The sequence below is a fragment of the Tamandua tetradactyla genome, chromosome 14 (genome assembly GCF_023851605.1).
Source record: "Tamandua tetradactyla isolate mTamTet1 chromosome 14, mTamTet1.pri, whole genome shotgun sequence".
In the NCBI taxonomy this organism is placed as follows: domain Eukaryota; kingdom Metazoa; phylum Chordata; class Mammalia; order Pilosa; family Myrmecophagidae; genus Tamandua; species Tamandua tetradactyla.
The window spans coordinates 56,302,961-56,316,760 of NC_135340.1; the positions used below are offsets into that span (position 1 = coordinate 56,302,961).

A 13,800-nucleotide genomic window follows, 5' to 3' on the forward strand; every position below is an offset into this window, starting at 1 on the left:
TTATATGACTGACATAAAAATGCCCTAGACCCGGGCAGACTATGATGGCTCAGCAGGCAGAATTCTCTCCTGACATGCCAGAGGACCCAGGTTCGATTCCCGGTACCTGCCCATGTTTAAAAAAAATAATGCCCTAGACCCACTATAGGGTTGCCAATAAACCAGAAAAAAGCTTACATACTATTAGTTTGCAGTACTTCCTTGGACACATTGCAGGCAGAATCCTGGGGCACAACATTCACATCCTCGTCCTGTTCAGGAGACATGGGCTCTTGTTTAATTTGAACAGATGAGTCTGGAGCAGGGACACCGCCATGGGCTTGGAAAGGAGGAGATGTAATTACTTGGAGAAGAGTTCCAGAGGATGATGGAGATACATGGGAAGACGGAGGCTCCAGAAAAACTGGTAAAAAGGGAGTGGGCAGCAGTGTGGCCTCAGAAGATGTTTGAGATCTACTGTTACTTTGTTCTCGTGAAAGACTACAGGGAACCTGGTCTGGATGCTCAGAAGGTTCATAAGTTTCTAGAATAAGAAATACACACAAAACCAAAAATGTTTTCTGAAAAACTATTCATTTCCGAGCCAATTTGTATTTTTAAGTGTAAAAGTAAATTTCAAATTAATAAATGTATTAGTATAGCCCTTCATAGTTCTTCAAAGTAGAATGTTATGTAATATAAACAGAATAGGAATTAACATTCCAATTTTTCAGATTTAAAGTAACTTTTCCAAAGGCACATATGTACCAATACTAAAGAGTCATATTTGCACCCAGATCTTTGGATTCCTGGCCCAAAAGTCTTTTCCATAACAGACTGTCCCCACTACTAAGCATTCTGAGGATGCTGTACTGTGAACTTTTAAGAGAAGAAAGATACCAAGGACACATGAGAGAAATCATATGGCCTTTTCATTCTCTTCTATAGAGAATAAAAAAGTAACAAGCTATCGGTAGCCCAACTCATTAGATTTCTCTGAATACCTTGTAGTCCCTGTAGAATCTGTATTCTATGGGTCCTCAGTGCACTCATCTCCATAGTTATCTAAAAATAGAGTATTTTGTTAAGCATTTTGAAATCCAACTTCAGAGATGATCATTTTCTATTAAACATTACATCTGCTGTTACCTGCTGCTTGAGCATAAGTAGCCGCTGAACTTCAACATAAGCTGTCTGAAGTGCTGCACGGGCTTGCAGAAGGTTGTTATCCATGCACTGCAATGATTTGCTAAGTTCTTCCTCCCTTAAGGAAATATTCAGCAGCTGGTCAACCTGAGAACGTTCTGCCAAAAGAAACCGTAAGACTCAGGTTAATAATGGAGACTTCCCTTTACAATACAGCGCCTCAAGAGATGGGCCCATACCTGTTATTTGAGATAAGATTTATTTTTGCTCCCTGTAAGTCACAGGAGACACATCAAATCTCACAAATCATATAGTCAAGTCTGATGCTGTCAGAGCTAGAAATCAAAAGTCAGAATTCATAAGATGAAGGTCTTATGGGTTCAACTGTGCCACCACATGGTACTACCTTACCCATTCCCCATCTTCCACCACTACCCTACTAGGTGAGATCTCTGTCCCAAGCAAATCAACTCTACTAGGTTTCATTTTCCATTCTTTCTTTATATACCCTTACCTAAGGCACTGGCTGAGATTGTGTCCCAGAACTGAACTGTTAGCACCTTCCTCCCAATCTATATTTTTCTAGTCTGTTAGTTAACTTAAAATAGATCTCTTTATTAGAGAAGGTTTCCTAAAGAAAATATAGCTTAGAAATAGTACACTTAATTTGTTTGAAATGTACTACTAAATGCATTTATCATACTAATGTCTATCTTCTTCCCATTTAATATGACAAGACCTTGCTCCTGAACTTCAGACCCACAATATCCAATTACTGATTTGAGGTCTCAAACGTCCTTTAATTCAAAGTAACCAAAAGAAACTTGTCATCTTCCTCTACCCTCTGCCCTGCTCCTCTCATTGTGCTTCCTAGCTCTATAATCGATACCATCAACCACCCAGTTGCCCCAGTCAGGAATCCGGGTGTTATGCTTAACTCCTTCCTACCTTATCCACCACATCCAACCACCCAAGGTTTCATCCAATCACTTTCTGCACTAGGCCTTATACCAGGACTGGGTTAGAATCAATGGAAAGCAAGAATCATAGAAGTGTATCAGTGAGGGAGCCAGACTAATAACTCTGTTCCTTAATTTACATTAGAATAGCAACTGAGACATCTCAAAATGGAAAATGAGAGAAATGGCTATAAATGACCAAGAGGGATAAAATTTTTACTAAATATTCTGTCTCCCTTCATCTCACTGAAAAGGGCCAACTAGATTTTCTGGCTTTGAACTGCATGCAATTTGTCCAAGGGATATATATACTTTAGCTTACAGGCCTATGTGGCATCATACATTTCTTCTATAGTAGAAACATGATAAAGTAGGAAATCAAACTTATCAGTGCTATTTTACCCTAACTATGCTCTGTGTCAAAGTGTAAAAGACTGAATTGCTGTAAGAAAAATGTCTTTCTGCCAGAATATGTTGCATCATACCTTTTTTTCCTTTAATTTTCCTTCTTTTATTTTTTCTCTCAAGACTTGGAAGTTCAGGAGAAGATCCATCCTGAGGGTATAAAGAAAATTGAATATATTATACATGTAAAGGCCATTACCTAGGAGAAGAAAAAAGAATCAATTCTAAGATAAACATAACACTGTCTTCCATTACTGCTACCATCTCTAACAGGACAGTAGGAGTCTAATGCATATGGTACAAACTCAAGTATTAGTTGAATGAATATAGCTGATAAAAAAAAAAAAAGAATCCAAGGTCAAGTACCTTCCTAGCATCCTACAGGTAAAGCCCATGCTAAAAAACGTGCTCAGGCAAAGCATTATATCTTGGTGAAGTACAGCATAGATAGAAGGATGGATAAAGCCAGTAACTCATACTGATTCCATCTTGGTATAGATTCTACTTGACATTTCAGTGAAGACCTTGACAACAAAAAAGCTAAACAATCTCTGGGATAAGCCCCAAGATACAAGTTTTGTCATAAAACAATTTCTCAGTTTAAAGTTTATTTCAAATCATCTAACAATATACACAATATAGTGCCTTGTTCAAAGGGGCAGAGTTGGAATTTAAATCCAAGCCTAAAACACATGCTTTTAACTATCTGCTATATTGCTCAGTATTGAAAGGAAACAGCTCATTTTCTTACAGTGCCAGATTCCAGACTATGTCACCACAAGCAACTGTCTTTTCAGAAAGGATTCCTAAAAGGGGCAAGTAATATTAGCAACAAAGACGCCAAAAGAGAAGAAGCACTGTCAGTGGAGGAATAAATTCTTAGTAGGCTGGGTAACTGAAGGACAAAAGATAACAGAATAACAGAGGCTTAAAATACTTCTAGGACTATGTTCATTTATATACATTCTAATAGTATTAAAACCACCTTAGTGTTCAGCCTAACAGTCCTGAGTCCAACAATCATACATTGTCCTACAAATGCAACACTAGAATGCCTTTCTTCAGCAGCGATCCAGAATACTCATGAAAACAGATAACGTTACAGCTGAAGATGTGGCTTACTCCTTGGTCATGTGATACAAAGAATCACTGGCTTAAGACACTAGTTTTAGAGATGACTTCATGTTTTCCTATTACTGTACATTCATCTCAAATTACATCTAACTTAGTAGAATTAATCACAAAAAACAAAACAAAAAAGAACCCAGTAGAATAAGAATATGAAAGTATGAATAAGAGCCATGAACAGAGTGAGGGAAAAACCCACCCAAGAAACTCCACCCTCCACCCCCAAAATTAAACAGTTAAGCCTTCCTTATATCAGCTAAGTCAACACAGGAGATGTTCTACAAAAAGACAGGGAATAATACTCACTCCAGTGGCTCTTCGTTTCTTTCTAATACTTTGGCCATCATTTTGTTCAGCACCAGAGGTGTAGCTGCTGTCAGTAGCTGCATCTGCCAAACTGGAGACTGCAAGGACTGAGGATGCATTTGATGATGAGTTTCCTTCCCCATTACTCTCCTGGGCATTTTGATTCTCTGAAGGTGGTGTAGACCTCTCCTGGCTGCTTAGGTCTTTTGTTGAATGCATCAAAGGCATTTTAAGGTCAGAGGATAATTGCGCACTATGCCTCCTTCGGTTAGCAATATTTTCACCCCTTTCACTGGTTCTTAAGGAGACAGCCAGAGGTGTTATTTCTTGTTTAAGACCCATAATTGCTTCTTGACTCTGTGCAGCCCTCAAGGAGTGAGTAGGTGAAACAATCTGCTGGGACTCATTTTCTTTGCCTGTACCTTCCTCACTGAAGAAGTTATACACAGAAGGAGTGCGGTCCATGATCACACTGCTCTCTGAAAGGCTTCGCTTCCTTGCCAACCCAGGTGATGAAGAAATGGAGATACTTTCCCACTGGAATCCTTCTAGATTGGGCAGATCAGGTTCACCATCCAAATCTAACACTTCTTGTTCATTCTGAACCAGAGGCACCATTTCTATGCCAAACCTTGGAAATAAAGAAACAAAGGAAGGAAGGAAAAAAAAAAAAAACTAACTCAAAACATGGTACGGTAACCATTAATGCAATGAGCTCTATTAAGCACTGAGATTACAAAATGAATAAAATGGTACCTATCCTTGAGGAGCTCACAGTCTAACAAGAGATCCAGATATAAAATAAATAACTGTAAGTATCGTAATGTGACAAGTGCTAAGTTAGAGATTTGAATACAGCTATAAGAATGCATTTGAGGGAGTAAACCATCTTGGGTTTTATTTAATATAGCTTTAAATTAACAACAAGTATGTAATTTTTAAAAGCAGCGAAAACAAACAAAAAACACTCACTGAGCATTCACAAGTGCCAAATATGAAGCTAAGAGCTTAATACTTACCATCTCAAATATTACCCACAAGGTATGGGAAAAGAAAAGGGGGCAAAATGACATGGACAGAAATGTCCTGTAAGTCTGGAGGGCTATATAATTATAAAGCAGCAGTATTATAATGTTCAAATAGCATATCTACATTGAACATTACTTTACCATTCAGAAATGCCTAGTACTCAATTAGGAGTGCCAAAATGTTATAAAAGTGTTTCAGAAAGTATTTTGTGATCACAACTATAATGTCCAGAGTATATACAGAAGGGTAACTATCCATAGGTTCTAAGTAAAAGGTAATGAGAACAGTTATACTGAAAATGTACCACTCATTCCTAAATTGAGATCTAGAAACAGAAACAGATTTATACATGGACATTTTTATGCTGTTACTTTCTAGCCCCTATAGCCAAAGTGACAGAGTTCCAACGATTTTGTTCTGTCCCCATGTTGTTTTTCAGAAGTAGCTCTGTTTCCTTTTTAATCTGAATTCCCTGTTAGGAAATACTTTATTTGACAGAGTAGCAGTCATTTTTTTTTTTTTTTTGATATTCAAGCCAGACTTCCACAATGTATATTTTTTACAAACATTTAATTAGATGTAACAAATAGAGATCTCTTCACAAGGGTGAAAGGGTAGTTTTGAAGATAAGAAAAAAAACCATACTGAAAAGAGGGACACACCTGGGTAAACCTTTGCCAAGTTCTTGCTTTTTCTTGGTTACTTGCTGAATGACCTGTTCCCAGTTGACATTCCTCCGGGATGCATTTAGAATCTGTCGCAGGGTTGGCTTGAGCCCAGATTCCTTCTCTGTCTCGCTCTTTCGATGACCACTAATATTGCGAATGCGGCGAGCACTATTGAGGTTTGGCTCAGGAAGGTGTGCTCCGGTTTTGCTCTTCAAACTAATGTGTCGGGTTAGATCTCTCTGGAGAGAGGCAGGAAAGCCAAGTTTACTTAGCTCAGGCAGGGGAGGGCCTGAGGGCTGACCTGTATCACTTTTCTGAAGCTCTGCATCCAGGCTACTATTCTCAAAGCCTTCTGTTTCATAAGATACATGAGATTTAACAGAGTCATCAACCTGTGCGTCATCTAGAGAGGTTTTCAAGTCTAGCAATAAGCCAGGATGTGGACTGTCTGCAGATGTCATTTGCAACTCAGATTCTTTCTGGTGAGTGGCAGAATTACATGGAGAACTGGACAGTTTTCTAGATACTTTCTGGATTTGGTCATTACCTTCTTTTTCACCAACAGTATGAGTGCTGCTAGATAAAATTTCTGTAGTTACAGAATCCAAGGTTCCAATTTTTGTTATATGCTTTTCAGTGTCAGATATCTCTCCCTCACTTTCATCTTCTAATGTGTGTACTTGAAACTCAATTTTCAAAGATCCTTTTTCAGACTCTTCTACATTCCTACTTGCTTTTGTGTAGCTCTTGGTCCTTTTAGAGGTGCTAAGAACTGGATTTTGAAATTGTTCATGACATTGAAGCACATCTTTGGCTTTTTGTAATGTATCACTTAAATTTTCACTGGGTCCACTCTGGGTGCCAAATGTACTTTTATTCTCTTTTAAAACTCGAGGGCATGAACTACGCAATCTGGATAAGTAAGAACCATGGCTGTCTTCCAAAGTGGGTTTGTTCGAGGAATCTGAGTGTTCTCCAAGTGAAAAAGAATTTGGTTTGGCTGTTTTTAAGGGATTCTTTGAATCTTGATTTTGAGAAATTGATTTAGTGCCTGGAATTGGAAGGAGTGGGGATTTCAGTGATGGCATTTTATTTGAATTATGCTCTTGTTCAGGTTTTTCATTAATGGGGCAATCTCTTACTACCTTACTGTGGTCAGAAGTGGCTTTGTGATGAAAAGATCCCACATGTGTTTCTTTTTGTGTTTTCAATGTTGAAGAATTACTTGTTTCATCAATTTGGGCCTTCTGCGCTCCTGTAGTTATAAGGCAAAAATCAAAAAAAGGCTTATCTTTCATCTCTGACTTATTACCAGTGACTTCCTTCAGTCCTGTTTGTGAATCCAGAGTCTTCTGGGAAGGGTAAGGAGTCCAGCGACAGAGCTTTTCCCTAGCTACATTGCCATTCTTTCCACTGATTTTGGAAGCTATGGTGTCTACTTGCCTAGTGATTTGGCTTTCTAGGTGCTCAAAATTGAAGTCAAGTAAATCTTCTGAGGGAAATTTATCACTTGCAAATCCTTCATCGGATGGACCTCTGTAGGTGCTAACTGTACCAATTTTGCCATTTTCTTGCCGCTGCCATTTATATCTCTCTTGATTATATTTGTTTGACTTATTAGGTTTCTTATTCCATGGCATTGTCATGTCTTCCATTTGACAGTTTGAATTTCTGTTTCGGCCCTGCTGAATTTTGTCTCCGGGGCCATTATAATTCCAACTATTTGCACTACGTACACTGGATTTCCAGTTTCCGTTACTGCTATTCATATGCCAGCTGGAAAAGCCACCTGTTCCTTCAGAATGCCAACTGGAATTCCTTCCTGTACCATTATGATTCCAATCTACCATTCCACTATTTGAATGCCAACCACCTCCAGAATTACTATGGTTGTGAAACCAAGCTGAAGAGCCTCCTGTAACACCTTTATGCCATCCGGAACATCCTCTTGGTCCACCACTGCTCCTCAAAGAATGTGGAAAGCTGTTTTTCCTAGTATTAAAGCCATCTTTCTCCCATTTCCAGTCACGCTGAGGAGGTACACGATGGTGCCATGTTGGTTGACTGTAACTCTCTCTGTCTTGGTAAGGGATTCGGTCTTCTCGTCTCCATAGGGGTCGCCGGTCATCAGGGTTTATTTCTTGGCTGCTATTAGAAGCATCATCTTTTCTAGAGAGAAAAAAAAGGTTTTTTCTTTAGTGATTTAAAGGAATTCTTATGCTTCCTTTATTCCCCCTATATCTTCCTCCATTATTTAGAACATGTAATAGGGTCTATTTTCATTTCTAAGAGATTGTTTCCATATTTTTAAATGGTATACTCAAACCTGTTATTTCCCAATTTATTAACCTAGAAATTACACAGTATCATGCTTCCATTATCATCCCAGGAATATTAAAAATTTGATATATTTATACTATCCTCCTTTCCCACTCCTGTTTTTGTTGGCATGTTCTTGGATTCTGTCCTTGTCTACACAATTATTATTTTTGCATTATGTAGCTTTTCAAAATAAGAACAATTATATTTTTTTGTGGGGGAGGGGTGCATGGTCCTTTAATTGAACCTGGGTCTCCCACATGGAAGGCGAGCATTCTACCACTTGAATCACTCATGCACCCCCAATATGTTTTGTAGTTACAGTTAATTATTGTTGTTAACACAATTTTAATGTTTGGCTGCCCTTAATATTGTGATTTCTCCAGTGTATGTTCTTATGGAAACAACTCAGTTTCTTATCCTGTTTTAAATGGTAAGATATTGCTCTGAAAGAAAATTTTTTTTGTGTAGTTCCTGTTCCTTAAGGGCATAGAACCTAGCTGAGGAAACAAGTAAGGTCACAAACAGGAGTAAAATAGCACATACCAAATAAGTAGTGCCCACAATAAGTGCTATAAAGAGCTCTATGAGCTAGAGATTTTTATAAAGTAGCTACAGCTGCTTACACTCTTCATGTAGACAAGGAGCCCACAGAAATACGAATGAATTTCAGTAGCCATTACAAGAATAGGAATAAATCATTTTTCTATTCAAATTGCCTATGCTGTGCTTAGCACAGTGCTTAGCATATAGTAGATGCTGGAAAAAAAAAAGAACTGAATTTACTGAGTACATACTAAGTCTTAGGCATTTAATGTTAAGCATTTTACAGAGATTATCTCACTTAATTAATCATAAGCCTGAGGCACGTACTCTTATTATTCCTATTTTTTTGATGAGGAAGCTGAGAATCAGAGAGGTTAAGTCACTTGCCTAGAGTAAGACAGTAAGTGATAGGGTAGACTGTTTGTATCTTGGGATTCTCACTTCAGGGTCTATATTCTCAACTATTAGGTCTCAATAGAATGAAAATCTCAAAACATAGTTTCTGCTGTTGGGTTCCTTCTTCTGAATCTGACTTAAATCTTAAACAGTACTGATATTAATCAGCTTTTAAAAGCTTCTAATGTCTACAAGGTTTTAGACATACAATGAATTTCTTCCTTTTTCACAAGTTGAAATTAAAAGTTAATTTATCCAAAAGTTCAAAAATCTACTTATATTTGCATTACAACCATTTCTAAACAGGAGACTCTAAATCCCCAAGTGACAAGTATTATTACATACATTAGTATGATTTTTTGTTTAGGGCATAAACCCAATTTAATCTATCTGTTTTACCCCACTGCTAGTCTTTACTAGTAGGGTTTTTGTACCACAATTAACCAAACTGCTTTTTGTGTCTGCTTCTAAACAGTATGCAACTTTTGAAACCCAAGAGGACTGCTAACTGGGCTACACTAATATAATACAGAAATGTAAGGAGAATTTAGGCAATAAATCAGTCCTAAAGTAAAATTTCTAAATCATTGTGCAGCGGCTAGATCAAGGGAACAACAGCATTTAGCTAGATACACAACTCAAAGAATAATCTAAGCTAAAATCTCATGAAGATATAAGTAAATGACTTCATTAGTAGGCCACCAAGGAGGCACAGCACAAGACATAAAGAATATTAACTATAAGAATGTCTATAAAAGAATGCTCTTTTATAGATAAGCTAATAATTACAATAGCATACAAGAACAAAAATAGAAGTTAGTCTCCTAGATCTACAAGTCCCTAAAACAGGAGAAAGGGTTAAACTACAGCTACACCAAAAGTAGAGGGAATGTCATCTGAAGGACTAAGCAACTGAACCATAGAAGAATCATGTAAGAAACCCTCCTTCAAGGAATTGTTAAAATTAAAAACTTTTAGTATAGAGAGTAAAAAATACTACATTTTTATGTTTGGACCTTTAACTAAAAAGGAGATATAGATAAGGTATAACCCAGTTTCAGGAAAAATCATCAAAAATTTCATTTTTGAATTTGAAATTTTTCTCCACATGTCCTAGTACTTGAAAAATTACCCCCACTTCATAACTGGTTCTATCTGTCCTTCACTCATATTTGAAAATTCCTTGTCTCGTCAACTAAATTCGTTAGACCATAAATCAGTAATGTAAAAACACAAAAACCCCAAAATAATATCTGAATGTATAGATAAAGGTATAAAATTATGCATCACAAGCTGGAAAACTTACATTGCTGAAATGATCTTGACATTATTAAATTTAAAATATAAATTTATTCAGTAAATATTTACGGAAGCACTTAAAGAGCTAAGAACTGTTGTATTCACTAAGGATTCAAAGATGCTAATAAAGGGATAAATCAAATTTGGCAGAAGCATCATGCTAATTCACATCAGGCAAAATTTTTTTTCCCTAAAGGATAAGATGCTATTTTAGCAATAAGAATCACTACATAATTTAGCTTATACTTTATTACCTTTCTGCTAGAAAATTTGGACAGTAACCAATAAAACAGTTCTACACATAGTTTATTACCAATATGGTAAATTTTCAGGAATATAGCTATAGCTAGCTTATGTAGGGACAATACTGAATTTGTTGTTTTTAAGCAGATAGTGTAGTAGCTCAAGAAAGTATTCTATTCTCTTCTGTATATGAGACAGCAACCTCAAACTAAGATAAGCTCAAAAGCTATAGGCAAAAGCATGTATTCTCTCCTCTGTTGTTTTAGATGGGCCTTATTTTAAAATCAAAATCATTACTTACCGACTTTGTTCTTTCCTTTGCTTTATTAACTGAATGAGTTCCTTGTCAAAGTACTCTTCTTCCTCTTCCTCTCCTTTTCCATCATCTTCTCTTTCCTGGGCATCCACCTTATCTTTGTGCAATTGGCCAGAAATGTGCTTTGCATATGCAGAAAGGCCCACTTCCGTGACCCCGCACACTCGGCACTCATGACTACTGTCCCTAGGAAAAGAGGGAGATGAGGGACATTCAGTTCTCCCCACTGGCATGGCACACTCACCAGATCTCTAATAGTTTCCTCTGAAAGACAATGCACACTTTGGAACAATGAAAAATTAGTGCTAATCAACTTTAATGCTCTTTTCATCACTTTTAATAAATTTGTTCATAAGTTACTTCTTAAAATAAAGTTAAGATTCTTTTCCAGCAATCAAGAGGCAATACACTTCAGAATAATATTGTTGAGGAGGAGAAATCTTCTTGAATTGCTGTACTTAAAATCTGGCCAGAGGAAACATGGTGAAAGGGGAGGCAGGGCAGGGGGCTCGGAGCAAACAGAAGTTGCTCTAGAGCACACCCATAGTGCCAGCTGCACTCAGAAAGCCTGGTGACAGTGCTTACATTTATCTCTAGCTCAAGAGCTTTCTCCCAGTGAAAGTTAAGGGGTGGAGAAAAGAATAAGCCGCATAGCCAATCCCAACCAAGTGACTAAATTACAACAACTGGAGCTGTGCCTGGAATCTGAAGATTCTGGACCCCAGGGCAAATGAGAGGAGTAGTCTCAGCAAACTTTTTTTTGGTCTCGGTGGCTCACGTGGGCTGCATTCTGCTTCAGAAGGGCTTATTTTAATGGGAATGGAAAGCATTTCAGTTGTAGGAAGTTAACAGCTGTGCAAGGCAAATGGTTTTTCTCAAGTTTCAGAAAATGCACAATTCAGAGAGAAGCCAAATCCGGTTCTCAGTCAATGAAGAAAACTGGGCAGACTTCTCTTCCCCCTTTATTTTTACAGACTTAATACTATATCTCTTTACTCAGGCAGCTTAAGAACCAAATGCCTTGGATCAATGTCCAGGACTGTGGCAGATCAATTATTTAACTGCTTTTTAGTTTTCTGGAATCCCTTGATTGGTTCAGCTGTCTGAACAGCCATTTATGAGAAACATGTGCATGGCCACAGGACAGCAATATCCATTCAATAACTCAAATTGGCTTAACTCTGTATCATGTGTCTTGAGTTTATATATATGACTAATATTTTTGCACTTCCTATGCCAATCTATCAAAACATCAACACAGAAAAACATGCCACCTTTGGCAAGACAAATGCAGGCACACACCTACACACATCATTCTGCCACATCTTTCCCTTAACAAGACATGGGCAGAATTCATGTCAATTAACCAAGAGACTCAAGACTGAATAATTCATTTACTAGAATATGGCTTCAGTTACAGATCACCTGAGCAACTACTAAACTGCTGGCACCATGCTAAGTATAGGTCACTGTTGTCTAGGTGATAAAGTACAAACACTCAAACAATGCCCAGGAAGTTAAAATACATTGTCTCTCCCTTTGTGAGAATCCTAGAGAATACCTCAGAGAAAAGGGGGGCAAGTTGTAAGTTTTCACCTTTTCTAGATTTTGTAACCTCAAGTGTTTTAGATATAATATAGCCTTTAATCCATGTTTTAATTATATTATCATTTTAATGAAATCTAACCAGGTTCTCTGAAAATACCATTACCTAACAACCCTGAGTATCAATATCTTCTAATCGCCCAGGAACTTAAATACATTAATATTATTTTCACGAGAGTTTTCCACTGTACTTAACTACACTTAAATACTTAAAATATTTATATATTCATTAGATAAACAGATATTGAAATATGTATCCATTTTTATATTCAAAGAAAATCTCAACTTTTTCCAGTTTATCAGGGATATTTCATTCTCTTCTGTCACCAGAATTAAATTTATGACAGCTCATTCAAAGTGAATGCTAACTTCTAACATGACAAGTTTGTTTCTCATAGCAATGCAGAAAGAAGCAAAAAATATATATAAATATAAATATATCCAAAACAGACAGCATAGAAGAATCTGAAGACTATAACAAACCTAGAACACGTAATTTACGCTATAATAATAACTCAAATCAACAGAACTTTCTGATCAGAAAATCTTTTTGGCTAAACTATGGAGAGTGGTTTCAAACTACGAAAACTATGGAAAATGTCTTAATCTACTTTACCCAAAAACATACAAAATGTTAAATTGCATACCGCAATACCAGGGACATTTTGCCATTGGGGATTTTATTCAATCCCTAAACAGTACTTAAAATTAAATTCCTGATTTTACCCTCACTTCTATAACGCAGAAAATTTTCTTGTGTTCAAACAATTAAAATTCCTCTTTCTTTAAAGACATAACTGGAATGCCATACTGACTTTTTAAAATAGGAATATATAGAGAATATTTGACTTTGTTAAAAATAAACGTTATGATCATAAATCCACACTCTGTAGCCCCCAAAGCACACGTATATGTTGGAAACTTAGTAAATATTTAAACATAGATTTTTTTTGTAATTCTGCTTTTCTTGTGAGAAAGAATATAACAATAATTCCAAAGTAATTTTATAAAGAAACGTATCAGAGACCCTTCCAGCCCAGAACGGTATAGGCAATAATTTTAACATAAAAATTAACTTTAAAAACAATGTCCCAAAGAACCAAAATCCCTAAAATTTTCCTTATTAATGAAATCTAGTAAAAAAAGAAATGAGCTTTGCAAGAAACTTCAAAGAGGGAAAAGAAGTAATTCACATTTATATAGGGAAGGAAATGAGCAGGACAACCATATTTCCTGAAAATTCAAATGTGTCTGGAAGTTATCATGTTATCTCTGTTCCACACACAACATGCATGCATGACTCCACAGGAGGTATTTGGGAAAACATATGTCTTAAAAGGTTAATAACAAATTATATAATATTTTATGATGCTATTTTCTAATTCTTTTTCAATTACCAATTAAAATACTACTTTGTGTAAATATATAAAATAATTGTGGGAAAAAAGTTTCGTCT

General features: G+C 36.6%; 1 protein-coding gene across 4 annotated transcripts in view; it reads right to left on the bottom strand.

Moving 5' to 3' along the window:
- ZNF106 (zinc finger protein 106) overlaps window positions 1–13,800 on the bottom strand; it is a 98,870-nt gene that overhangs the window by 33,135 nt on the left and 51,935 nt on the right. For 3 of the 4 annotated variants that reach the window (XM_077127569.1, XM_077127570.1, XM_077127571.1), the window contains 7 exons: window positions 10,725–10,925; window positions 5,615–7,789; window positions 3,924–4,554; window positions 2,570–2,639; window positions 1,129–1,283; window positions 984–1,044; window positions 182–523 (listed from right to left, as the gene is read on the bottom strand). In XM_077127569.1, coding sequence (XP_076983684.1) covers window positions 182–523; window positions 984–1,044; window positions 1,129–1,283; window positions 2,570–2,639; window positions 3,924–4,554; window positions 5,615–7,789; window positions 10,725–10,925 — 3,635 coding nt within the window. The remainder of the gene's footprint in view (window positions 1–181; window positions 524–983; window positions 1,045–1,128; window positions 1,284–2,569; window positions 2,640–3,923; window positions 4,555–5,614; window positions 7,790–10,724; window positions 10,926–13,800) is intronic. The other variant, XM_077127572.1, reaches the window with a different exon arrangement.